Here is a 25,055-nt window from a genome sequence, read left to right on the forward strand (position 1 = left end):
CCTGTCTCCTGTACAATGTCACGAACCTCGGTCCAGAGTTCATCATGCACTCTGTCTATCAGATCTAGACCCTTAAATCTATTTCTCACTTCCACTGTATAATCATAAGAGATTTGATTTAGGTCATATCTGAATGGTCTAGTGGTTTTCCCTACTTTCTTCAATTTAAGTCTGAATTTGGCAATAAGGAGTTCATGATCTGAGCCCCAGTCAGCTCCTGGTCTTGTTTTTGCTAACTGTATAGAGCTTCTCCATCTTTGGCTGCAAAGAATATAATCATTCTGATTTCAGTGTTGACCATCTGGTGATGTCCATGTGTAGAGTCTTCTCTTGTGTTGTTGGAAGAGGGTGTTTGCTATGACCAGTGCATTCTCTTGGCAAAACTCTATTAGCCTTTGCCCTGCTTCATTTCGTGCTCCAAGGCCAAATTTGCCTGTTACTCCAGGTGTTTCTTGACTTCCTACTTTTGCATTCCAGTCTCCTATAATGAAAAGGACATCTTTTTTGGGTGTTAGTTCTAAAAGGTCTTGTAGGTCTTCATAGAACTGTTCAACTTCAGCTTCTTCAGCATTATTGGTTGGGGCATAGACTTGGATTACTGTAATATTGAATGGTTTGCCTTGGAAACGAACAGAAATCATTCTGTCATTTTTAAGATTGCATCCAAGTACTGCATTTTGGACTCTTTTGTTGACCATGATGGCTACTCCATTTCTTCTAAGGGATTCCTGCCCACAGTAGTAGATATAATGGTCATCTGAGTTAAATTCACCCATTCCAGTCCATTTTAGTTCACTGATTCCTAGAATGTCTATGTTCACTCTTGCCATCTCCTGTTTGACCACTTCCAATTTGCCTTGATTCATGGACCTAACATTCCAGGTTCCTATGCAATATAGCTCTTTACAGCATCAGACCTTGCTTCTATCATCAGTCACATCCACAACTGGGTATTTGTTTTGCTTTGGCTCCATCCCTTCATTCTTTCTGGAGTTATTTCTTCACTGATCTCCAGTAGCATACTGGGCACCCACCGACCTAGAGAATTCCTCATTCACTATCCTATCATTTTGCCTTTTGATACTGTTCATGGGGTTCTCAAGGCAAGTATACTGAAGTGGTTTGCCATTCCCTTCTCCAGTGGACCACATTCTGTCACATATCGCATATTTAGAACAGTCAAATATAGGGGGAAAACTTTAGTCTAACAGCCAAAGAGCTAAGTAAACTATATGTAACACTATTATGGACTTTTATGTAGTTATTATAAAATATTCTGTAAAACATCATGATGTAACTTTTTACGGAATTATGATCTCAGGTGAGAAAAGAAACTTATTAAACCAAAGGACAAGTTATGAAACTATGAAAATATTCTTGTAATTTCCTTTTTTTTCTTTTTATCATAATACAAATAGTCTTAAGAATAAATTCTTACCAAGTGTTTGTTATGCAATGCATGGGGTTTTGTATATTAGTGTCTAAAATACCTGCTAGAATGTGAAGGCTAAGGTATGACAGAGGGTTAGCTATGCTACCTGGATCCTATTTGCCTTGGCATCCATCACCTGTCCCCTGATAAAGAGGAGACCATATCTTAGAAGAAATTTGACAACACCTGACCAAGGACCACTCCCACCTGGACACGACCTAACGTTGAGAGTATAGCAGGTGATACTTCTAGGCTTTGGAAATTGGATTCCTGATAATTGACAGAGTCTCTTGAGTTAACCTCAGTTCTTAACACCCACACAAATCTCTCCAACATATGTGAACGAGCTCTTTCAAAAATGTTACATTGTTTGTGTATACACACACACACACACAGAGAAATATGTGTGTGTGTGTATTTTAAAGATAAGAATCTGGCAGTATTCCACATCAGAGAAACATAATCCAAAAAGTAGAGATGAAAATAAAACCTTGTGTGAAACAACATATACTATAAAGGTTAATTTATGACATAATTTGCTGCAATCCTTGCTGCTGACAATTTTGGGGGCATCTCTGGTTCTTTCTTGGAAGGATTGAAACATTGCCAGGTTTCAATTTATGAAGTTCATATTTGGAAAGAGTAGCAGCCAGTGCAGGTAAGGAGCAGAATCTGCCTCATTAAAGTCTAGCTTCAGCCTTTCTGTTCTTTGTCTGTGCATGGCTGACACCCTATGACTATGGTCATGCCTCACGCTTGCCTTTTCCAAGGACACTAGAGGTAGAGACAAGTGATACAAACATGTCAGGTATTTAGTTTGATCATTGGAAGTTTTAAAAAGAACACACACACACACACAAACTTAGGTCTGTGAGTCATTTAAAAAATCATTATGTTTTCATTGCCTGAAAATTTTAAATGAAGGCATTATACAAAACATTTCACAGATCCCGCCACTGGACAGGAATAGTCAATTTTCAGTCTCTGATGAAAGATATGAATTGCAGAGTAAACTAACATAATGCCTCTTCTTTGATGCTTTTATTCAGTCATTCACCTACTCCTGCCAACTTTACCTCCTAAACCTTCCTCATATCCACCCTGTTTCTCCTTCTTTACTACCACTGCCCAACTTCAGACCTTCAGCAACATCATTCTCCTGGTTAAAACCTTCTACCTTACATGCCTGCCTTAAATTTCAGCCAGCATAGCACATCTGAAAATATGAGATGGTCTCCAAGAATCTGCCATACTTTTTGCATCTCATAAAAATACCTCCACCGTCTGTCCTTGCCCACTTCTTTCCCCCATCTCTTGCTGTTTCCTTCTTGAAACTTGTTTGTACACCACAGAGCTGTTTGTAGTTCCTGCAAAACTCTGCTATTTCTTATTTCTGTGCCTTTGTGTTCATGTGAGCGTGTAAGGTGCTCAGTCGTGTCCAAGTCTTTGCGACCCCGTAGACTGTAGCCTACCAGGCTCCTTTGTCCGTGGGGATTCTCTAGGCAAGAATACTGGAGTGGTTTGTTATTTCCTTCTCCAGAGGATCTTCCTGACCTAGGAATCTAACCCAGATCCCCTGCTTTGCAGGCAGATTCTTTACCATCTGAGTCATAGGGAAGTCCCTTTGCGTTCATGTTCACCTCCAAATTAAATATCTTTCTGCCAGTTCTTTGTATGGCTCCCTTCTGACAAACGTCTCAAATGTTTTCTCTTCATGGAACATATTCCTGAGTAGCTCTGTGCATCCCTTTATCATTGCATTTCCATCGTGCTTTCAGTTTCTGTCTGTGTCTTCAATTACACTGTGAGCTCCTTGAAAACAAGGGCTATGCCTTGTAGGTCTTGATGTCTCCAGCCCCGAGGACAGAAAGTGGAATGAAGGTAGTTCTTGCTCCATGGATAAATCTGTGTTAGATTGGATTTCTTAGAACAGGGCCCAAGACAAGATTTTGATGTACACAATTGACTAAGGGAGTGCTCTTCAGGGAAAACCTAAAAGGGAGGGAGAGAGAGGGGGAAGCAGGGAAGGAAAGGGGAAAGAGCTGAGTGAGGAGGTCACAGTTAACCTCTAAGCTTGGCCTGATCCACACACAGAGAAGCTCCGGAGCATTAACTGCCCTGTACAGTTGTACCTACTGGAGGTAAAGGAACAACCTTTTTTCCTTAACACTCTCATTAGTCAGTTATTGGCAATAGGCAGACCCAAGGAGATGTAAATTTCCCACCAAGATGGCTCTTGTTAATCAAGGGTAATTTTTAAGAGAAGGAGACAACTGTGAACTGTTAGCAGGCAATACTCAAAGTTGCTGGAGGATGGATAGTTAAAGTGAAAGTCACTCAGCCGTGTCCGACTCTTGTGACCCCATGGACTTGTATCCATTCCGTTCAGTCGCTCAGTCATGTCCGACTCTTTGCGACCCCGTGGACTGTAGCCTACCAGGCTTCTCCGTCCATGGGATTCTCCAGGCAAGAATACTGGAGTGGGTTACCATTTCCTTCTCCAGGGGAATTCTCCAGGCCAGAATACTGGAGTGGGTAGCCTTTCCCTTCTCCAGGGGATCTTCCCAACCCAGGGATCAAACTCAGGTCTCACACATTGCAGGCGGATTCTTAACAGTTGAGCCACAAGGGAAGCCCTAGAATACTGGAGTGGGTAGCCTATCCCTTCTCCAGCAGATCTTCCTAACTCAGGAATCGAACCAGGGTCTCCTGCATTGCAGGCGGATTCTTTTCCATTAAAGGTGATGGGGGACCTCTATTACAATATCACAGATGCCTTAATTATTGTTTCATTATTCCAATGTACCTATCCAAGTGGATACTTGACGAGTAACATAATTTACCTTTTTATATGTAAAGGCTTATGTTGTCTTATTGGGATACATTACAGATAAAGTCTATGGTTAGACTTTTTATTTTAAAGAATACAACTTTCAAATTTGTTGCCATGATATATTTTGAGCTCTTATATCTGTAGTAATAATGACAATTAAAAATGCTTTCACAAATATCATCTGAGTGTATTTACATTTTTCCAATCTATGGAGCCTTTGTCTATGAAATAGTACATCAATATGAACTACTTGTAAGGAAGTTAGTTCTGAATCTTAATTCCATTGCTGTCTTCATATAACCTCCTACAACATTACAGGTGGTAACAAAAATAAACGAATATGGTGCTTCCTACTCTCACTCCCTCAGTGCAACTTTTTGGCTTCAGAAACTCGCATTGACTCTGAAGGAGTGTGTGCTGTATAAGAGACATTCAACTAGAGTATTTCCATGGAATCCTCCCACCAGGGAAAGAGAATACCAATATCTAACTTTCTGACAGAGGCTTATAGAAAGGTATTTTATTCTGAAAGGCAGAAAAACTGATTAAATATTATTTTCCTGAAGAATTACCCAATGATAATTTAAAAAGAATAAAGGTTACCTGGTAACTTACATAATGGAATTAACAGTGTCTAGAAATATAAAAATATTGCTGGCTTAGAATAACTGTTTCCAAGCCAACAGAGCTTGTGTACTGAAGTAAGGAAATACTGAACCTATTAGTAGCAATTCTTGTCATCAAGAGTTAGGTTTTAAGTTATCACATTTAAGATTTCAGACATCACGTAGGATGAGATTTTAAAAAATTCTTTGTGGCTGTATAGGAAAAAATGTCTATTCAAAGGAGATGCATACTGAAGTATTTCAGCAGTGAAATGTCATTATGTCTCTACTTTATTTTCAAATGATTTAGGAAAAAATTGTGATACACGCAGAGTGAGAATGTGTGCAAATGTGGTGACATGTTAACAAAGTAAAAATAGCACTCCTCACTGATTTCATTTTTGAAAAAAATATATGTTCATTTATTTAAATGTTTATCAAAGTATTTGAAGATATTTTGAATTGTTATTTATGTTATTTGCCATCATTCCCCCAAATGTACTAACATGTTACTATGTTTATAGTTTACTTTTGAACATCATATATTTATAGTTTAATGGTAGTAAAACTTCCTAAGCCATAGAACCTATGCCCTGTTTCCCTGTTAAAATGAACATAAGGTGTCTCTGATCCCTAAGGGGCTGTTACTTCTTCATTTCACCTCTGCCTTTTCCTTGGCGTGTGAATCAAAGCTCTTTGAAACTTTTTTCTGCAATAGATAAAGTACCAAATAACTCAATTTTCTGTAATATTTATGGTTTTCTTTCAACATTATTCTTAGTAAGCAGATTCTGAAAGTATGTATCAATATCTCTATCTGTCCCCCAACTCAACTCTTCTCTGTTCTCTCACTTGTATTTGTTACTAACTTTTTAGAAGTTTCTAAGCTAAGTATTTTTGCTTTTAGCTCCAAGCATCCTGCTTTATCTTACAAATCTTTGGAAAGTCTGAGTAATTTAATGTCACTATCTATACTGCTACACTAAAGGTGTTTCAGCCTTTTGCCCTGGCAGCTGTCTCCTGTGTGACAGATGGCCTCAGTTAGAGTAATGTAATTCTAGAATTATATTGTAATTCATATCATAATAAAACAAGATGATTTCATGCCTATTGCCAGAATTAACTGTTTAAAGATCCCACCTAGGATGCATTTCATACAATGGGACAAATGTACAAAATTGTGTTGATAAGTACTGCATGTAACTATGTAACCTTGACATCTCCGTGTACAGTTCTGTCCTCCTGTTTAGTGTGGTGAACCCACTAGGCAGCAGTCATTGATACGAATGATGGTAATGACTTGGACATTGCTGATGTCCACCAAGCTTCCAGTACATCTACTTTAGATACATCTACATTGCAGTACATTTACTTTAGATACTTTAGTACATCTACTTTAGATAGTACCTTAATACAGTGTTTTATTAGGAATTTTAGACCAAAATTTGGTAATTAAAGTAACTAAAGAATGGTGTGAAATTTAAATTACCTTTATTAGGAGACAATACTATGGTGGTAGAGAGAATGAGTTCTAGGGTCAGATGAGCTGGATGAGAATACCAGAACTTTCACATATTAGCTGGTATTGAGTCTGTTTGTTGATGTTGACATTGTTTTGTTTATTTACTTAAAAATTCATTCACTGACTCTTTCATTCACTCATTCATTTAGTCAGTATGTGTTGAGCTGGTTATCAGGAACAGTTCTAGGTACTGAGGTTAAAGTGAGTTAGAGGGACCAAGTCCTTGACCTCAGGAGGCTTACATTCTACTGGGGAGATAAAGCAAGCAAAAAGTGGGTACATGACGTCAGAGAACAATAAGTCCTATGGGAAAAAACTATGAAAGAACAATCTGGATCAAATGACTAGGAAGGTGGTTTTGCTGGCAGGGCAGTTAGGGAGTCTTGGAGGAGGTGACATGTGGAGGAAGATAAGGAGGAATCCGTGTAAGTTGGTTGGTATGAAAAGTTCAATGTAGAGGGAACAGTGAGTTCAAAGCCTAAATGAATATTTTTATAAAAGATGAATGAAACTTTGTAAGCTCAGCACGTAGTTAAGTGTTCATCAGATATTAGATAATACTTTAAGAAATTTGGGTAATTCCATAATGTGTCACCTTTGCTCTTACATCTTCCTTTTCATTTTGTTCATTTTCCCTCTCTTGAATTCTCCATTATTTTTCCTGTCCTTAGATCCTTTAGGTTGCCCTTTTGTTAATCTCAAGTGAGTTAAAGCCTGCTTGCAGTACTCAAATGCTCTTGCTGTTAGGGATCCTCTTTTCTTGGTTTTTGCCATTTTGCTCAGCATTTATATACTGTGAGCTATGGCAAATTGATTTTCTTTCTAGATATGGGGCAACTTCCCTCTCTAAGCAGGAATCCACAACTTCTCTGTGATCATAAAAACGGTGACAGACCTGTCCTATGGTGACCTGTTGCTGTTGTGGGGATATGGTGGGGGAGAAGTGATAAAAATTGTACCAAGATATTATTTGAAAGATGGTGCTTCCAGGAAACCCAGAAAACCCAACTAGTCTGCATGCCATCAGCTCCATGTCCCACCATGGTTTTTACTTTACGCTGCCTGATGCTTCCAGAAATCAGAGCAAAGTAATGGTCTGCCTCTGTCTCTGGCTGTGAAACCGCTACTAAACATGACCCACTTTTGTTGTGTTACTTTCTGCCTTGTTTGGCTGTACAAGACTTACTCTTCACTTTATCAGTGTGTGTCCAGAGAGAAAAAAAAACATACACTAATTTAAACACAGAGAATGTGTGTAGAGATTTGTTCAGTGCAACAGGTTATCGGAGTACTGAAGGATTGGCTAGTAAGAAAGAAAGATATATTAGTCTGCTCGGGCTGCCATAACAAAATACCATAGACTGGGTGGCCTACACAACAGAAATGTGTTACAGTTCTTGAGGCTGAGAAGCTCAAGTTCAAAGTGCTGGCTGATTTGGTGTCTGGTGAGGGCCCTCTTTCCTGCTTACTGATGGCCACCTTCTTGGTGTGTGCTCACGTGACATCTTCTCTATAAGTACACAAGAGGAGAGAGACTGCAAGCTCTGGTGCCTCTTCTTATAAGAGCACCACTCTCTTCCTAAGGGTTCTGCCCTCATGACTTCATATAAAGCTAATTACTTCCCCAAGGCCCCTCCTCCATGAACCATTACATTCTCGATTAAGGCTTCAAAATATGAGTCTAAAGAGAACGCATTCAGTCCATAGCAAAAGATAAACATAAAGAAAAAGGGAATGGTTGCCATCACCCCTAGCTGAGAGAGAGCCTCCAAGGAGAAGTTCCCATCCTCCATTTCCAGAGTGAAATCCAGACCTCACTTGGAAAAGGCAAGGTTTAAAATCACTGAGATGACACCCTGGTAGAACTGGTTGGAAGTCTGCCCTCTGCAATTGGACAGAGATGCCTTGCCTCTAAGCTATCGAGGAAAAGCTGTCCATAAGATGTCTCACCCGAGGCTCTGCTAAAAGATTATCAAGCTGCTGCAGTGTGCACTGCAAGAGTCTTCCAAGCAAGCATGCTAGAGCCAGGGAGCAAAATCCTTTCCTTTGCAGTCTCTCTCCAGCACCCTTTACTAAGAAAACATCAGTGCCAGCTAGCAAAGGAAACTACTTCACAGGTCCGGATCCATTTTCAAAAAACAGGCAAACATTTGGATTTAGAGTGGGAGTGCCATAAACCAGTAGCCAGTAGCCATCACACCGATTAAAGTAAGAATAAATATCAGCAGAAGCAAACTAAGTGATGAATATACTGTTTGTTAGTAGGATAAATTACTTTCCAGGGCCCTATGGAGTTTTATCCATTGCTGCACCATTTGTGCCTAGGGAAAATTTTTGTCCAATAGAGATGCTCAATAAATATTGTTGAATGAATAAATGAATGAATAACCTAATTGCTTCCATTGTTTTCTCTAATGTTTTTTCTCTTTCTCTTTTTTGACTATAGCTGATGGATGCACAGACTGGTCTGTCGATATCAAGAAATACCAAGTTTTGGTGGGAGAGCCTGTTCGCATCAAATGTGCACTCTTTTATGGTTATATCAGAGCCAATTACTCCCTAGCCCAAAGTGCTGGACTCAGTTTAATGTGGTACAAAAGCTCTGGTCCCGGAGACTTTGAAGAGCCCATAGCCTTTGATGGAAGTAGAATGAGCAAGGAAGAAGACTCCATTTGGTTCCGACCAGCATTACTGCAGGACAGTGGTCTTTATGCCTGTGTTATCAGGTATGCTTTTCATCTTGTTACTGTTGAATCAATGATATCACAGGTTGCTGTCTTATATACCTAGATTTTGTGGCTCTCTCTTTAACCTCGCGGTATTGTCTCAATATTTGTGTGTGTTGCTGCTTTCTAACATTTAGAATCTAAATCATAAAAAGATGGGATTGGAATTTATATTGAGACATTATTTCTAGCTTATGGAGAAAAGAGATACCATCTGGGTATCTACTTATGTTGCCAGAAATTACTAAACACTATGAAATAAAATTTATAGAGGAGGTGAAATGTTGCAAATAAAATGTAAGCAAAGACTTGCAGAAAGGATGCATAGTTTATTGCTAAATGGGTTGTAACATTCTGTTATTGCCCTTCACAGATAGTGCACAGATACCTCTGGTTCACACACATCTGCAAAGATGATTTAAGTAACATGTATGTGCACAGAAAGAGGAAAACAGCCTTGCCTTGTTAGAAGTACAGAGACTATGTTCCAGATCATTTTGTTAACTAAAAGTGCTGTGTGTGTGCGCTTATGCACTCAGTCGTGTCTGACTCTTTACGACCCCATGGACTGTAGCCCACCAGGCTCCTCTGTCCATGGGATTATCCAGGCAAGAATGCTTGAGTGGGTTGCCATTTCCTCCTCCAGGGGATCTTTCCAACCCAGGAATCAAACCCACATCTCCTGGTCTCTAGCATTGGCAGGCGGATTCTTTTACCTCTGAGCCACCTGGGAAGCCATAAAAGTGCTGAGTCAATACAAAAATATTTTGGGTCTCCCCATGGCCTAACTCCACAAAGAAACTGATCATACATCTACATATCTTTGTATGCTTTTGGAAGAGGCATATGTACTTTGCTTAACGATAATGCATTGAGACAATAGCCATGTATCACATTAGCAATGAAAAATCTCAGTTTAAACATTTAGCCCCACATGGGCTATGAATCACACCCTGCATGAATGCTTGTGGATGTCATTAGACTATAAGAACATTGGCATAGCAGGGTATAAGCATATAGAAAGAGGGTTTAAATCAATTCCTTTGTGTCCCTATTTCAACTTACTAAGATAAAGCCAAATCTAAAGCAGTTGATTCTCAATTTGGAGAAACTCACAGAATCATCTAGTATCTTTTTCAATTCAAAATTCGACTTTCACTTCTGAAATTCTCATTGGCAGCTACTATTCCTCTAGCATAAGGATTGTGTCTCCAATTCACCATCAACCTAAAAGAATTACCTTTATGAAGAGTCATGGCTGCAGGTATGTTAGGTTGTCAAAATGGGTGAAAGGCACATGAAGGTTAAATATAATCTTATCTTTTAAATGCTGTCAATATATAAGTTAGAGTTAAATTTGGAAAATGAATGCAAATAAAGTTCTGCTTGGGAAAAATGTCAAATGAATTATATTAATAAAAGAAAAAATACATTATTCCTTTGTCAGCTTTTGTTCTTTCCCTTAAAAAAGGGAATCCAACCCGTTTATGTTTCAACTTAATTCTTAATAGAAGTAGTTTTTGTAGGTACAATGATAATTAATTGCCATACTATGTTGGCGAAGAGCCGACCCATTGGAACAGACCCTGATGCTGGGAAAGATTGAGGGCAAGAGGAGAGGAGGGCGACAGAGAATGACATGGTTGGATGGCATCACCAACTCATTAGACATGAGTTTGAGCAAACTCCAGGAGAAAGTGAAGGACAGGGAAGCCTGGCATGAGGCAGTCCATGGGGTCACAAAGAGTCGGACGTGACTGAGTGACTAAGCAACAATGTAGTTAGAGAGTACTGTTTGTACTGGCTATTCCTACTTGACTAATAATAAGTTGATTTAATTTCACATCTGCATTTCTTTAAAAAAAACATGATTTCTGATTGTTTATGCATGTGTAGAGGTGATTCTTTAAGATAGACCAATTTATGTGCTCCTTTATCTGAGATTAGAATTGAGCTGAATGTTCATAGTCTAACATTTCATTCCATTATTTATTATTGATGGGAAAATAGTGATGTGTTCAGATTAGTAACCTGAATTTTTAAAGCACTGAAGTTGCAATTCTTTGATGTATTTAAATATACATATTGGCCCAATGCGCTGAGAAATTGCACTGAAATGTCTCTGAATTTGTAGTTGCAATAATGAATGAAGGTCACAAAATTTTTAAACCATGACATTTGTCATATGGCCATGTGTCTACATTTTAATGGAAGGTGAAAGTAAAAGACAAATACCTTTAAGTTTTATATGTGTCAAGTGGTATTCTAGAGGAAGAAATGAACTGCAGGAAAAGATGCTTTTGTCCCTGGAATTCGAGTGTTCCAATTGATTTGAAGCTAGTGTTGATCTGACTCCCTTTTCCAATTTGGAAAGCAGAACTCAAAATCATTATAAACAGCAGTTTAAGTAGAATGACTTGCTGTTGATGTGAAGGGAGCCCAGGGCTGTTAGTTAAATCACTGACACTTTGACGCATTGTTAGCTCTCAGGCCACAAAATTGTCACCGTTAGTTTTTAAATAATTCACTTACAAAGAGTTTCAGAAGTTTGAAAATGTTAGCTGCTACTCCAAGGCTCTAGTCTTTCTGATAAGTGCTCTGTGTTATCAACTTATCAATGAAATGGTTTAACAAGTGTTTTCATGTACAGCATTTACACCTAAATGGTGGTGGTGGTTTAGTCGCCAAGTTCTTGGCGGACCCTTGCAACCCCATGGACTGCAGCCTGCCAGGCTCCTCTGTCCATGGGATTCTCCAGGCAAGAATACTGGAGTGGGTTGCCATTTCCTTCTCCATTATACCTAAATATGTACAATCAAATGATGTAAATGATGCAAACACCTAAAATTACTCTCAGTAGAATGAATAAGAGCTTTCCTACTCCCTTCTGTAAGTAGCCATTTTGAATAGAATAATACCACATCATTCTTTGTTCTGTAGTACCTGGCTCTTTATGCAATTTTCTCCTTGAATGTTTATTTTTACATGAAAAAGTGAGTGAAGGAGATATGTGTAATAATTTCTTTTCTTTTCCATTCGTTGCCATTTAAAGAATAAGTTTACTTTTTAAAAGAAAATTTTTTTCTTATCCTTTTGACTCTCTATTTTTAAATGCCCCTCTTCTGAGTTATACCCTTTTAACAGTTTCATATGCATATCTGGCTGGTGCTGATGTAAGCAATTTAATGCCCCCTGAATGGTAACAGACTAAGTTGTTTGTCACTCTATTTTTTGACTAAAATTTTATTTTGTAGATTCATATTCATTTGCAAGATATAGTATAGGGAGGTCCCATGAATCCTTTAGCCAGTTTCCATCAGCAGTGACAGTTTGCAAAACTATAGTACAAAATCATAATCAGAATACTGATGATGCTACATTCAAGATACAGAGCAATGTCATCACCTCCAGGATCCCTTCTGTTGTCCATATTCACTTCCCTACCCCAGTCCCAAATCCCTGGTGAACACTAATCTGTTCTCCAAATCTACATTTTGTAATTCAAGAATGTTTTATAAATGGAATCATAGAGGATATCACCTTTTGGAATTGGGTTTTGCAATCAACATAATTCCTTTGAAATTCATCCAGGTTGTTCAATGTAGTCTGTTCTTGTTTATTGTTAAGTAACGTTACATGGTATGGACATTACCACAATGTTTATCCACTCATTGAAGGACATCTCTGTTCTTTCCATTTTTGTTTATTGAAAATAAATCTTCTGTGAATGAATATAAGTTTTCATTTATCTGCAATAGATGCTCTAGAGTGAACTTGAGTTGTATGATAGTTGCATGTTTAGTCATATAAGAATTGTAAGTCACTTAGTCATGTCCGACTCTTTGCGACCCCATGGACTGTATAGTCCATGGAATTCTCCAGGCCAGAATACTGGAGTGCATAGCCTTTCCCTTCTCCAGGGGATCTTCCCAACCCAGGGATCGAACCCAGGTCTCTCATATTGCAGGTGGATTCTTTACCAGCTGAGCCACAAGGGAAGCCTAAGAATACTGGAGTGGGTAGCCTGTCCCTTCACCAGTGGATCTTCCCGACCCAGGAATCGAACCGGGGTCTCCTGCCTTGCTGGCAGATTCTTTACCAACTGAGCTATCAGGGAAGCCCCATCATATAAGAAACCGCCTTATTATTTTCCAGAGTAGCTGTACCATTTTATTACATTCCCACCAGCTATATGCGAGTGATCTGCTTTATCCACATGCTTGCAGCATTTAGTATTGTCACTATTTTTCATTGTAACCATCAGTATATCTTGATATCTTGTGATTTTAATTTTCATCTCCCTAATGGCTAATGGTGGGATTTTGTGTGCTGATTTGCCATTTCTGTGCTCATCAGTGAAATATCTGTTTATGTCTTTTGCCTATTTTATAACTGAATTATTTGCGTTCTAACCGTTGAGTTTTGAGAATTCTTTATGTATTCTAGGTAGTAATCCCCTTTTGGATATGTAGCTTGCAAATATTTTCTGTCGATCTGTAGTTTGTCTTTTCATCCTTTTAACAGGCTTTTTTGCAGAGCAAAAGTTTTTATTTTTTTCATTTTATGGATTGTGCTTTTGGTACAAAATATAGGAACTCTTTTCATAGTCTATATCCTTAAACTTTTCTTTTTAAAATTATTGGAGTTTTTACCACTAGTATTATAGCTTTAAATTTTACTCTCTGCTCCATCTTGAATTAATATTTATATACGGTATAAAGTTTATTTTGGTCAAGGTATAGCTTTTTGAATAGATGCCCAGTTGCTCCAGCATCATTTGTTGAAAACGTCTAGGTTCCTCCATGGAATTGCTTTTGCACATTTATACAAAATCAGTTGGGTGGATTTGTGTGGGCATCAGAGGATGAGATGGTTAGATAGCATAACTGGCTCAATGGATATGAATTTAAGCAAACTTCCAGAGATAGTGGAAGACAGAAGAGCCTGGTGTACTACAGTCCATGGAGTTGCAAAGAGTTGGACATGACTTAGGAACTGAACAATAACAACCAGTTTCTAGATTCACTATTATATACCTTTGATATATGTGGCTGTTCCTTGGCCAGTACCACTCTGTCTTGGTTAGTGTGGCTATAGCTATAAAGTAGGACTAGATACCTTTCTTTTCAAGATTCTTTTAGCTGTTGTAAGGCCTGTTCCTCTCCAGATAAATTTTAGCATAAGCTTATGTATGTCTGCCAAAAAAAAAAAAACATACTGGAATCATATTGACAGGAATTGAATTAAACCTATATAACTTGATTTGGGGAAAATTGTTGTCTTTATGTTAGAACCCACAATCTATGAGTGCAGTAGGTCTCTGCATTTATTTAGGATTTTTTCTTCATCAGCACTTTGTATTTTTCAGCATACAATCCTGTACACATTTTGTGAAATTTATTCATAAGTGTTTCACTTTCTTTGGTGTATTTCTAAATGATAGTGCCTTTTGAATTTCATTTTCAACATGTACATTGTTAGCATTGTTAGAAGTATGATTGATTTTTTTATTGTATAAGGCTGCTTTACACTGCTGTGTCAGTTTCTGCTGTACAGCAAAGTGAATCAGACAGAAGAATGATTGATTTCTCTGTGTTAATTTCTTTCTAAAAGCGTACTTTTCCAAATTACATATATATAATGTATTTTATCTAGTATCTAGTTCCTTTGTCCAAGTCTTGATTTTCTTTTCAGAGACTAATTCTTCTTTCTCATCTATCAAAAGGTACTCAGTTAAATCCATTTACTCAGTAATCCATTTCAGAAACATTGACTGATCACCAGGTGATATACTAATGCTAGAATTACAAAGACTCTAAAAGAAACATTTTTTACCTTCAAATCGTTTGCATGAGAGAAAATAAGTGTGCAATAAATTATTATAGATACTGTGTCACAGTTTAAAATAGAATGGGGTTCTGTCAAGATAGAGCAGCGGCCTTCCTCACAGTCCTCCCCCTTACAATTGAAAAGGCAGATATAACCCAACAAAGAAACATAGCAGGTTGTGTGAAAGGTGATAAAAAGGATTGACTAGGGACCTCAGGACTTGAGACATAACATGACCACACTGCTTCAGTTAACCATCCAGATAATATTGGCAGGACCAAAGCAGGCAGCTTTGGTTCCTGTGCTGTGGTGTTGGAGAAGACTCTTGAGAGTCCCTTGGACAGCAAGGAGATCAAACCAACTATCCTAAAGGAAATCAACCCTGACTGTTCATTGGAAGGACTGATGCTAGAGCTGATGAAAGTGAAAGAGCAGAGTGAAAAAGTTGGCTTAAAGCTCAACATTCAAAAAATTAAGACCATGACATCCAGTCCTATCACTTCATGGCAAATAGATGGAGAAACTGGAAACAGTGGCAGACTTTTTTTCAGCTCCAAAATCACTGCAGATGGTGACTGTAGCCATGACATTAAAAGACGCTTACTCCTTGGAAGGAAAGTTATTACCAACTTAAACAGCATATTAAAAAGCAGAGACATTACTTTGCCAACAAAGGTCCGTCTAGACAAGGCTATGGTTTTTCCAGTAGTCATTTATGGATGTGAGTCAGTTTCAGTTCAGTTGCTCAGTCATGTCAGACTCTTTGCAACCCCATGAACCTCAGCATGCCAGGACTCCCTGTCCATCACCAACTCCCAGAGTCCACCCAAACCCATGTCCATCAAGTTGGTGATGCCATCCAACCATCTCATCCTCTGTCGTCCCCTTCTCATCCTGACCTCAATCTTTCCCAGCATCAGGGTCTTTTCAAATGAATCAACTCTTCATATCAGGTGGCCAAAGTATTGGGGTTTCAGCTTCAACATCAGTCCTTCCAATGAATACCCAGGACTGATCTCCTTTAGGATGGACTTGTTGGATCTCCTTGCAGTCCAAGGAACTCTCAAGAGTCTTCTCCAACACCACAGTTCAAAAGCATTAATTCTTCAGCACACAGCTTTCTTTATAGTCCAACTCTCACATCCATACATGACTACTGGAAAAACCATAGCCTTGTCTAGACGGACCTTTGTTGACAAAGTAATGTCTCTGCTTTTTAATATGCTGTCTAAGTTGGTCATAACTTTTCTTCCAAGGAGCAAGCGTCTTTTAATTTCATGGCTGAAATCACCATCTGCCGTGATTTTGGAGCTCAGAAAAATAATGTCAGCCGCTGTTTCCACTGTTTTCCCATCTATTTGCCATGAAGTGATGGGACCGGATGCCATGATCTTAGTTTTCTGAATGTTGAGCTTTAAGCCAACTTTTTTACTCTCCTTTTTCACTTTCATCGAGGCTCTTTAGTTCTTCTTCACTTTCTGTCATAAGGGTGGTGTGTGAGAGTTGGACTATAAAGAAAGCTGAGCACCAAAGAATTGATGCTTTTGAACCGTGGTGTTGGAGAAGAATTGGACTGCAAGGAGATCCAACCAGTCCATCCTAAAGGAAATCAGTCCTGAATAGTCATTGGAAGGACTGATGTTGAAGCTGAAACTCCAATACTTTGGCTACCTAATGCGAAGAGCTAACTCATTTGAAAAGACCCTGATGCTGGGAAAGATTGAAGGCAGGAGGAGAAGGGGATGACAGGGGATGAGATGGTTGGATGGCATCACCAACTCAATGAACATGAGTTTGAGTAAACTCTGGGAGTTGGTGGTGGACAGAGAGGCCTGGCATGCTGCAGTCCATGGGGTCACAAAGAGTCAGACATGACTGAGCCACTGAACTGAACTGATAATCCAATAAAATTAAATAAAAATAAAAACTATTGGTGACTATGTACCATGTCAGATCTGTTAAATAGAGATGTTAGATGATTCTTTTTTTAATTAATTAATTTATTTTAATTAGAGGCTAATTACTTTAAAATATTGTAGTTGTTTTTGCCATACATTGACATGAAACAACTATGAGTGTACATGTGTTCCCCATTCTGAACCCCCCTCCCAACTCCCTCCCAATCGCATCCCTCAGGGTCATCCCAGTGCACAAGCCCTGAGCACCCTGTCTCCTACATCAAACCTGGACTGGCGATCTATTTCACATATGATAATATGCATGTTTCAATGATATTCAAATCATCCCACCCTCATCTTCTCCCACATAATCCAAAAGTCTGTTATTTACATCTGTGTCTCTTTTGTTGTCTCGCATATAGGGTCATCGCTGCCATCTTTCTAAATTCCATATATATGCATCAGTATACTGTATTGGTGTTTTTCTTTCTGACTTACTTCACTCTGTATAATAGACTCCAGTTTCATCCACCTCATTAGAACTGATTCAAATGTATTCTTCTTAATAGCTGAGTAACATTCCATTGTGTATATGTACCACAGCTTTCTTATCCATTCGCCTGCTGATGGACATCTAGGTTGCTTCCATGTCCCAGCTATTGTAAACAGTGCTGCAATGAACATTGGGGTACACATGTCTCTTTCAATTCTGGTTTCCTCAGTTGTATGCCTAGCAGTGGGATTGCTGGGCCGTGATGATTCTTTTATGCAGTCAGCTTATTAATCATTGCTCCCTGATTCTTATTATTCCAGTAGCTTCACTTAATAAGTATTTAATGACTCAAAAAATAATTCCAAACATTTTCACCAGTACTGGAAGTATATTTTCAGTTTCCTAATAGTCCCCTCTTTCTGTTTGCCCAAAAGACACATTGACTTCAACATGTACCAAAATGTATTTCGATACTTACTTCAACAAAGCTGTCTCCTTCTCTGACGTTTCCTTTTTTTAAAGCATAGAATCACTGTTATTCCAGCAACACTATCTAGAAAATTATCACTTATCATTCTTTACCTTGTCTTAATTGCTACCAAGATGTGTCTGATCTACCCTTAGAAATGTCTTTTGGATTTATTCTTTGTTGTTCATGCTTATTTCTACTCTGTCCTCTTAAATGGTTTCTCTGCCTCCAGATTTTTCCTGTTAGTGTTACCATTCCTCACTGCTGTGGAATTACATGTCCACAACAGAGATCTTATTAAATTTCTCTACCTAAAAGTTCTTCAGTTCAGTTCAGTCGCTCAGTCGTGTCGGACTCTTTGCAACCCCATGAATCACAGCACGCCAGGCCTCCCTGTCCATCACCAACTCCCGGAGTTCACTCAAACTCATGTCCATCGAGTCGGTGATGCCATCCAGCCATCTCATTCTCTGTCGTCCCCTTCTTCTCCCGCCCCCAATCCTTCCCAGCATCAGAGTCTTTTCTAGTGAGTCAACTCGTCGCATGAGGTGGCAAAAATATTGGAGTTTCAGCTTTAGCATCAGTCCTTCCGATGAACACCCAGAACTGATCTCCTTTAGAATGGACTGGGGACTCTCAAGAGTCTTCTCCAGCACCACAGTTCAAAAGCATCAATTCTTTTTTATATATATATATTTTTTTTTCTTTTTATTTATTTATTTTTTATTGGAGGCTAATTATTTTACAATATTATATTGTTTGGTTTTGCCATACATTGACATGAATCTGCCCCAGGTATACATGAGTTCTCCCTCCTGAACCCCCCTCCCACCTCCCTCCTCCCTTTATCCTCCCTCTGGGTCATCCCCACACACCAGCCCCGAGCATCCTGTAACATGTGTCGACCCTGAACTGGTGATTCGTTTCACATATGACAACATACATGTTTCAGTGCCATTCTCCCAAATCATCCCACCCTCACCCTCTCCCACAGAGTCCCAAAGACTGTTCTATACATCTGTGTCTCTTTTGCTGTCTTGTATACAGGGTTATCATTTGCATCTTTCTAAATTCCATATATATGCGTTAGTATTCTGTATTGGTGTTTTTCTTTCTGGCTTACTTCACTCTGTATAATAGTCTCCAGTTTCATCCACCTCATTAGAACTGATTCAAATGCATTGTTTTTAATGGCTGAGTAATACTCCATTGTGTATATGTACCACAGCTTTCTTATCCATTCGTCTGCAGATGGACATCTAGGTTTTTTCCATGTCCTGGCTATTATAAACCGTGCTGCAATGAACATTGGAGTACATGTGTCTCTTTCAATTCTGGTTTCCTCGGTGTGTATGCCCAGCAGTGCGATTGCTGGATCATATGGCAGTTCTATTTCCAGTTTTTTGAGGAATCTCCACACTGTTCTCCATAGTGGCTGTACTAGTTTGCATTCCCACCAACAGTGTAAGAGGGTTCCCTTTTCTCCACACCCTCTCCAGCATTTATTGCATGTAGACTTTCGGATAGCAGCCATTCTGACTGGTGTGAAATGGTATCTCATTGTGGTTTTGATTTGCATTTCTCTGATTATGAGGGATGTTGACCATTCTAGAGGAGAACGTAGGCAAAACACTCTCCGACATAAATCACAGTAGGATCCTCCAAGACCCACCTCCCAGAATATTAGAAATAAAACCAAAAATTAACAAATGGGACCTAATTAAAATCAAAAGCTTCTGCACAGCAAAGGAAACTATAAGTAAGGTGAAAAGACAGCCTTCAGAATGGGAGAAAATAATAGCAAATGAAGCAACTGATAAAGGATTAATCTCCAAAATATACAAGCAGCTCCTGCAGCTCAATTCCAGAAAAATAAATGACCCAATCAAAAAATGGGCAAAAGAACTAAACAGACATTTCTCCAAAGAAGACATAAAGATGGCTAACAAAAGCATCAATTCTTCGGCGATCAGCTTTCTTCACAGTCCAACTCGCACATCCATACATGACCACTGGAAAAACTATAGCCTTGACTAGACGGACCTTTGTTGGCAAAGTAATGTCTCTGCTTTTTAATATACTGTCTAGGTTGGTCATAACTTTCCTACCAAGGAGTAAGTGTCTTTTAATGTCATGGCTGCAATCAGCATCCGCAGTGATTTTGGAGCCCAAAAAATAAAGTCTGACACTGTTTCCACTGTTTTCCCATCTATTTCCCATGAAGTGATGGGACCAGATGCCATGATCTTTGTTTTCTGAATGTTGAGCTTCAAGCCAACCTTTTCACTCTCCTCTTTCACTTTCATCAAGAGGTTTTTCAGTTCCTCTTCACTTTCTGCCATAACGGTGGCGTCATCTGCGTATCTGAGGTTATTGATATTTCTCCCGGCAATCTTGATTCCAGCTTGTGCTTCTCCAGTCCAGCATTCCTCATGATGTTATCTGCATATAAGTTAAATAAGCAGGGTGACAGTATACTTAATGGGCCCTATTACCCAATATGAAGTCTGAAGACTTTGTTTGACATACATGTCATTTATAACCCAGCTGCAAATTTTCCTTCTAGACTCATCTTTGTTGTTTGTCTCTGTGGATACTTTGTGCTATGTTCTTACCATCCTGCCTGTTGTTTGCAGATTAAATTTACCTTACTCTTTTACTTTTTGTTCCTTCATCTGAAATCCCATTTTTTCAGTGCTATCTGAAGAATGTAGGGCTATTCCTTACAGAAGATCCAGTATGTGTTCATTGTCTTTCTACTTTTATCAAACTGCTCCAAAGACAGTTGTTTCAGTTATCTATTAAGTGGGGAAAACACTTCCAAACCAAGGGGTTAAAAATAGCAACTACTTAATTTACATATGATTCTGCAATGTGGGCTGGACTTGACTGGATGTGTCGTCTGCTGATTTTACCATAGTCACTTGGGGCTGGAATCAACTGGATACAGGATTTGCTCTGTCCATAATCCTCAGGGCCTCCATGTGGTCTTTCCAGCTGTCTCTCCAGCAAGATAACCAGACATTTTATATGGCAACTCAGAAAGTTTGGAAACTTATCAAGCATCTATTTGTATCATGCTTGCTGCTGCTGCTGCTGCTGCTAAGTCGCTTCAGTCGTGTCCGATGTGCGACCCCATAGACGGCAGCCGACTAGGCTCCGCCGTCCCTGGGATTCTCCAGGCAAGAACACTGGAGTGGGTTGCCATTTCCTTCTCCAGTGTGTGAAAGTGAAAAGTGAAAGCGAAGTCGCTCAGTCGTGTCCGACTAGTAGCGACCCCATGGACTGCAGCCCACCAGGCTCCTCTGTCCATGCGATTTTCTAGGCAAGAGTACTGGAGTGGCTTGCCATTGCCTTCTCCGTGTATCATGCTTACTAATATCCAATTAGTCAAGTCTAGAACTAGTAGGGAAGAAAACTTTACAAGAGCTTGAATTGTACAAGATGTGGTTTTTTAGTGGGACCACCAAAATAACAATACAGCAGAGTCTGTCCATTAGCCTCTAGTAATCCATGCCCTGACACATACAAAATATACTCACCCTATTCCTAAGAGCCCTGGAATCTTATCATGACCTCAAGATAAGGCTAGAAGTACAGGATCTCATTCTTGTCTTGTTCAGTCACTCATTCGTGTCCAATTCTTTGCAACCCCATGGACTGCAGCATGGCAGGCTTTGCGGTCCTTCACCATCTCCAGGAGCTTGCTCAAACTCATGTCCATTGAGCCGGTGATGCCATCCAACCATCTCATCCTCTGTCGTCCCCTTCTCCCGCCTTCAATCTTTCCCAGCATCAGGGTCTTTTCCCAATGAGTCAGTTCTTTGCTTCAGGTGACCAAAGTATTGAAGCTTCAGCATCAGTCCTTCCAATGAATACAGGGTTGATTTCCTTTAGGACTGACTGGCTGGATCTCCTTGCAGTCCAAGGGACTCTCAAGATTCTTCTCCAGCACCACAGTTCAAAAGCATCAATTCTTCGGTGTTCTGCCCTCTTTATGGTCCAAATCTCACATCCATACATGACTACTGGAAAAACCATAGCTTTGACTAGATGGACCTTTGTCTGCAAAGTGATCTCTGCTTTTTAATATGCTGTTTGTCATAACCTTTCTTCCAAGGAGCAAACGTCTTTTAATTTCATGGCTGTAGTCACCATCTGCAGTGATTTTGGAGCCCAGGAAAATAAAGTCTGTCACTATTTTCATTTTTTCCCCATCTATTTGCCATGCATGAAGTGATGTGACTGGATGCCATGATCTTAAAAACTGATGCCATGAGTTTTTTGAATGTTGAGTTTTAAGCCAGCTTTTTCACTGGATCTCATTACTTAGGTATGAATGAGGTTCTTCATGCCTAATTCCTTGAGTACAGCTGTTCAGTAGTTGCTCCTCTTGAGGTCTGTGAACTCGAAAGACTTGTTGCTGCTGCTGCTGCTAAGTCACTTCAGTCGTGTCCGACTCTGTATGACCCCATAGACGGAAGCCCACCAGGCTCCCCCGTCCCTAGGATTCTCCAGGCAAGAACACTGGAGTGGGTTGCCATTTCCTTCTCCAATGTGTGAAAGTGAAAAGTGAAAGTGAAGTTGCTCAGTTGTGTCCGACCCCTAGCGACCCCACGGACTGCAGCCCACCAGGCTCCTCCATCCATGGGATTTTCTAGGCAAGAGTATTGGAGTGGCTTGCCATTGCCTTCTCTGGAAAGACTTGTTATCTAACCCTTATACACCCAACATTCTGTGGTCAGACAGGAATAAGATAACTAAACTAAATAATCCTATTTAAAAGGGGTGGAAGGTGGAGAGGGAGCAGGGAGGGGGTTCGGGACGGGGGGACACATGTACACCCGTGGCTGATTCATGTCAATGTATGGCAAAAACTACCACAATATTGTAAAGTAATTAGCCTCCAATTTAAAATGAATAAACTTTAAAAAAAACAATAAAAAAATGAATAAAATGGGTGGAAGATACAGAGCAGTTGCTGTCCTATAGCCATTCTGAAATCAGCTGGGCACACATCAGCAGTTTTTTGGTTAGGGCCAAGTTCCACTTAGTGGGATTGGTTCTCTGTGGTTCTTGGGTCCATCCTCTTTTTTCCATGTAATGTTAAGGGACCCAGGAACTTCATTTTAACTTAAACTTTGTCAGCAAATTAGTAAGATTCCTTAAAATGCTGTGCACCTTTTATGTATTTAATTATGTAGCTGTTCCATTTAACAGAGGCCACACCCACAACATTTGGGTTGGCCAAAAAGTTCCTTTGTTTGGGGTACATTGTTCAATAAAGATCTTCATGAAAGTGAAAAATGTCTTGCATTTCTACCTAACCCTGAAAGAGTCTTTGGGCCAAACCAATATATTTAAGACTAATATCTCTCTACCTTCAAGTCAGGATGCTGGAAGACAGTGCACCGAATTCGTAGACACCCCTTTGCTCAGCTAGTCTTCGTGTATGCCTCATATAACTTCACAGCTGAATATCTTAGGGTTTTCCTCCAAGACCCTTTAAGCAACCTTTAATGGATGATAGAGTATGCGTAGCATCCCAAACTTACTATCACTGATACGATTTCCCCTCAGAATCAATGTGAGATAGTGTTTGTCACTGAGAATGTACCCACAAAATAGTTACTGAATAAAATACTTAGTGATTGGAGCTAGTGTTCTTAGAATGCCTTGTAGAAAACATTGGCATAGCCAAAATTATACCATTTGCTGATTCCTATCATTTTCCATGAAAAAAGTAAAACATTTCTGTTTCTTATGGCATCTTTTCTGAAATGAACACCAGTTATGAACTGCTTTTGGTATTCCAGTTTTATTTTCTCCCTGTAATAGACCTTCACTGTCACCAGGTGGAAGTAAATGGTTCTAATAAGTTAGGCCTAAAAGACCAACAAGGAACAGCTTTTAGTAGAAATAACTTTTCATTCATTTTAATCTGTATGATAGTATATAATTTTAGTATGTATTACTGTTTTATATGATTGTTGCTTAAAAATCAAGTCATTTGGGATCAAAGGATCAATAATGCTAGTATCATTTTAGAAATTCTTCAACATTAATGCTGCAAGGAGTCTTCATTTGTTCTAGGGCAATCAAAGTGCATATAAATGTTTTATATCCTACCCAGAGATCTTAATGATCAGACGCATGTGTCTCAAGGACCTGAAGTAGTTTCACCTTTTGGTCTCCTAATTGTTAAACTATCTCTTTTGATTGAAACCATAGTATACCCTTGAGAATATCACCTGTAATTTATAGGTTATAAAAAATGCAGTTAAGCCCTACATAAGGTAGCCCTTTAAACAATCCATATACAATTGAAAGTCTTAAAAATAAGGTTTCAAGTCTGGATGCAGTGTCTTTTATGGATGATAAACTGAAATTGCAGAACTGCACATCAGTTATTCTTTCTGTTATCTTTTGGTGGGAACCTGTGTTTCTTGCCATAATAGGCCTCAAAGAGAATTTTCAGTTGTATAATTCTGATAATACTTGGAGATCGTGCTGAGGTGGTAAATCAAACTAGATCCAATACTGAAGTTTACCCTTCTTTCCATGCATGAGACATGAAAATGCTTTCTAAAGGATCAAGCTATAATTCAATAGGGCAATGATAAGCCAGATTGTTGTCTGAGTGCTTTCTTTTCAGAAACAATAAACCCAGTTGTTGCAAGTAGAAGCCTAAAGCTGTGTGAATTGCCTAGTCAGTTTATGGATTTTTTAAAGCATCCTGAAAATAAATGCACTCAGCAGCCATTTTTTTAATACTAAGAAGATGAAATAAATTCTGCTCAAGTGATGTTGGGGTAGTTTCTTAGATCACTGGATTAAGGAAAGTGTTGTCTTATCTTTCCAAGCCTTATAAGAGAGAAAGTTTTGAGAACTATTGGTTCAGGGAAGAGAGAGAGACTTACAAATTTTTTGCAAAAAGTATCAAACCAGTATGGAATTGGTGGGCTATTGAAAAAAGTAACAACAACCTAATGACTGTAGAGAAGACAATAAAGTGACTGTTCATTGAAGGGCTCACAAAGAGCTTGTAATTTGAGCAGGACTTTGAAAAATAAACACATGGCTAGGGGAAGTATAATGGAGAAAAATTTCCCTGTTAGAAAGGTCTTATGACAACACACATGTAGAGAACAAATATATGGACACCAAGGGTGAAAGGGGGGTGGGTGGGATAAATTGGGAGATTGGGACTGATGTATATACACTATTGATCCTATGTATAAAATAGAT

At 39.2% G+C, this 25,055-nt stretch overlaps 1 protein-coding gene across 1 annotated transcript in view; it reads left to right on the forward strand.

The window, feature by feature from the left end:
• The first annotated feature begins 6,732 nt into the window (after window positions 1-6,732).
• IL1RAPL1 (interleukin 1 receptor accessory protein like 1) overlaps window positions 6,733-25,055 on the forward strand; it is a 712,082-nt gene continuing 693,759 nt past the window's right edge. Inside the window, exons 1-2 of the mRNA XM_088834257.1 lie at window positions 6,733-6,817; window positions 8,839-9,118. Of these exons, the coding sequence (XP_088690383.1) occupies window positions 6,733-6,817; window positions 8,839-9,118 (365 nt within the window). The remainder of the gene's footprint in view (window positions 6,818-8,838; window positions 9,119-25,055) is intronic.

This window comes from Moschus berezovskii, chromosome X (assembly GCF_049115385.1).
Source record: "Moschus berezovskii isolate FMDL1 chromosome X, NW_MosBer_1.0, whole genome shotgun sequence".
NCBI lineage: Eukaryota > Metazoa > Chordata > Mammalia > Artiodactyla > Moschidae > Moschus > Moschus berezovskii.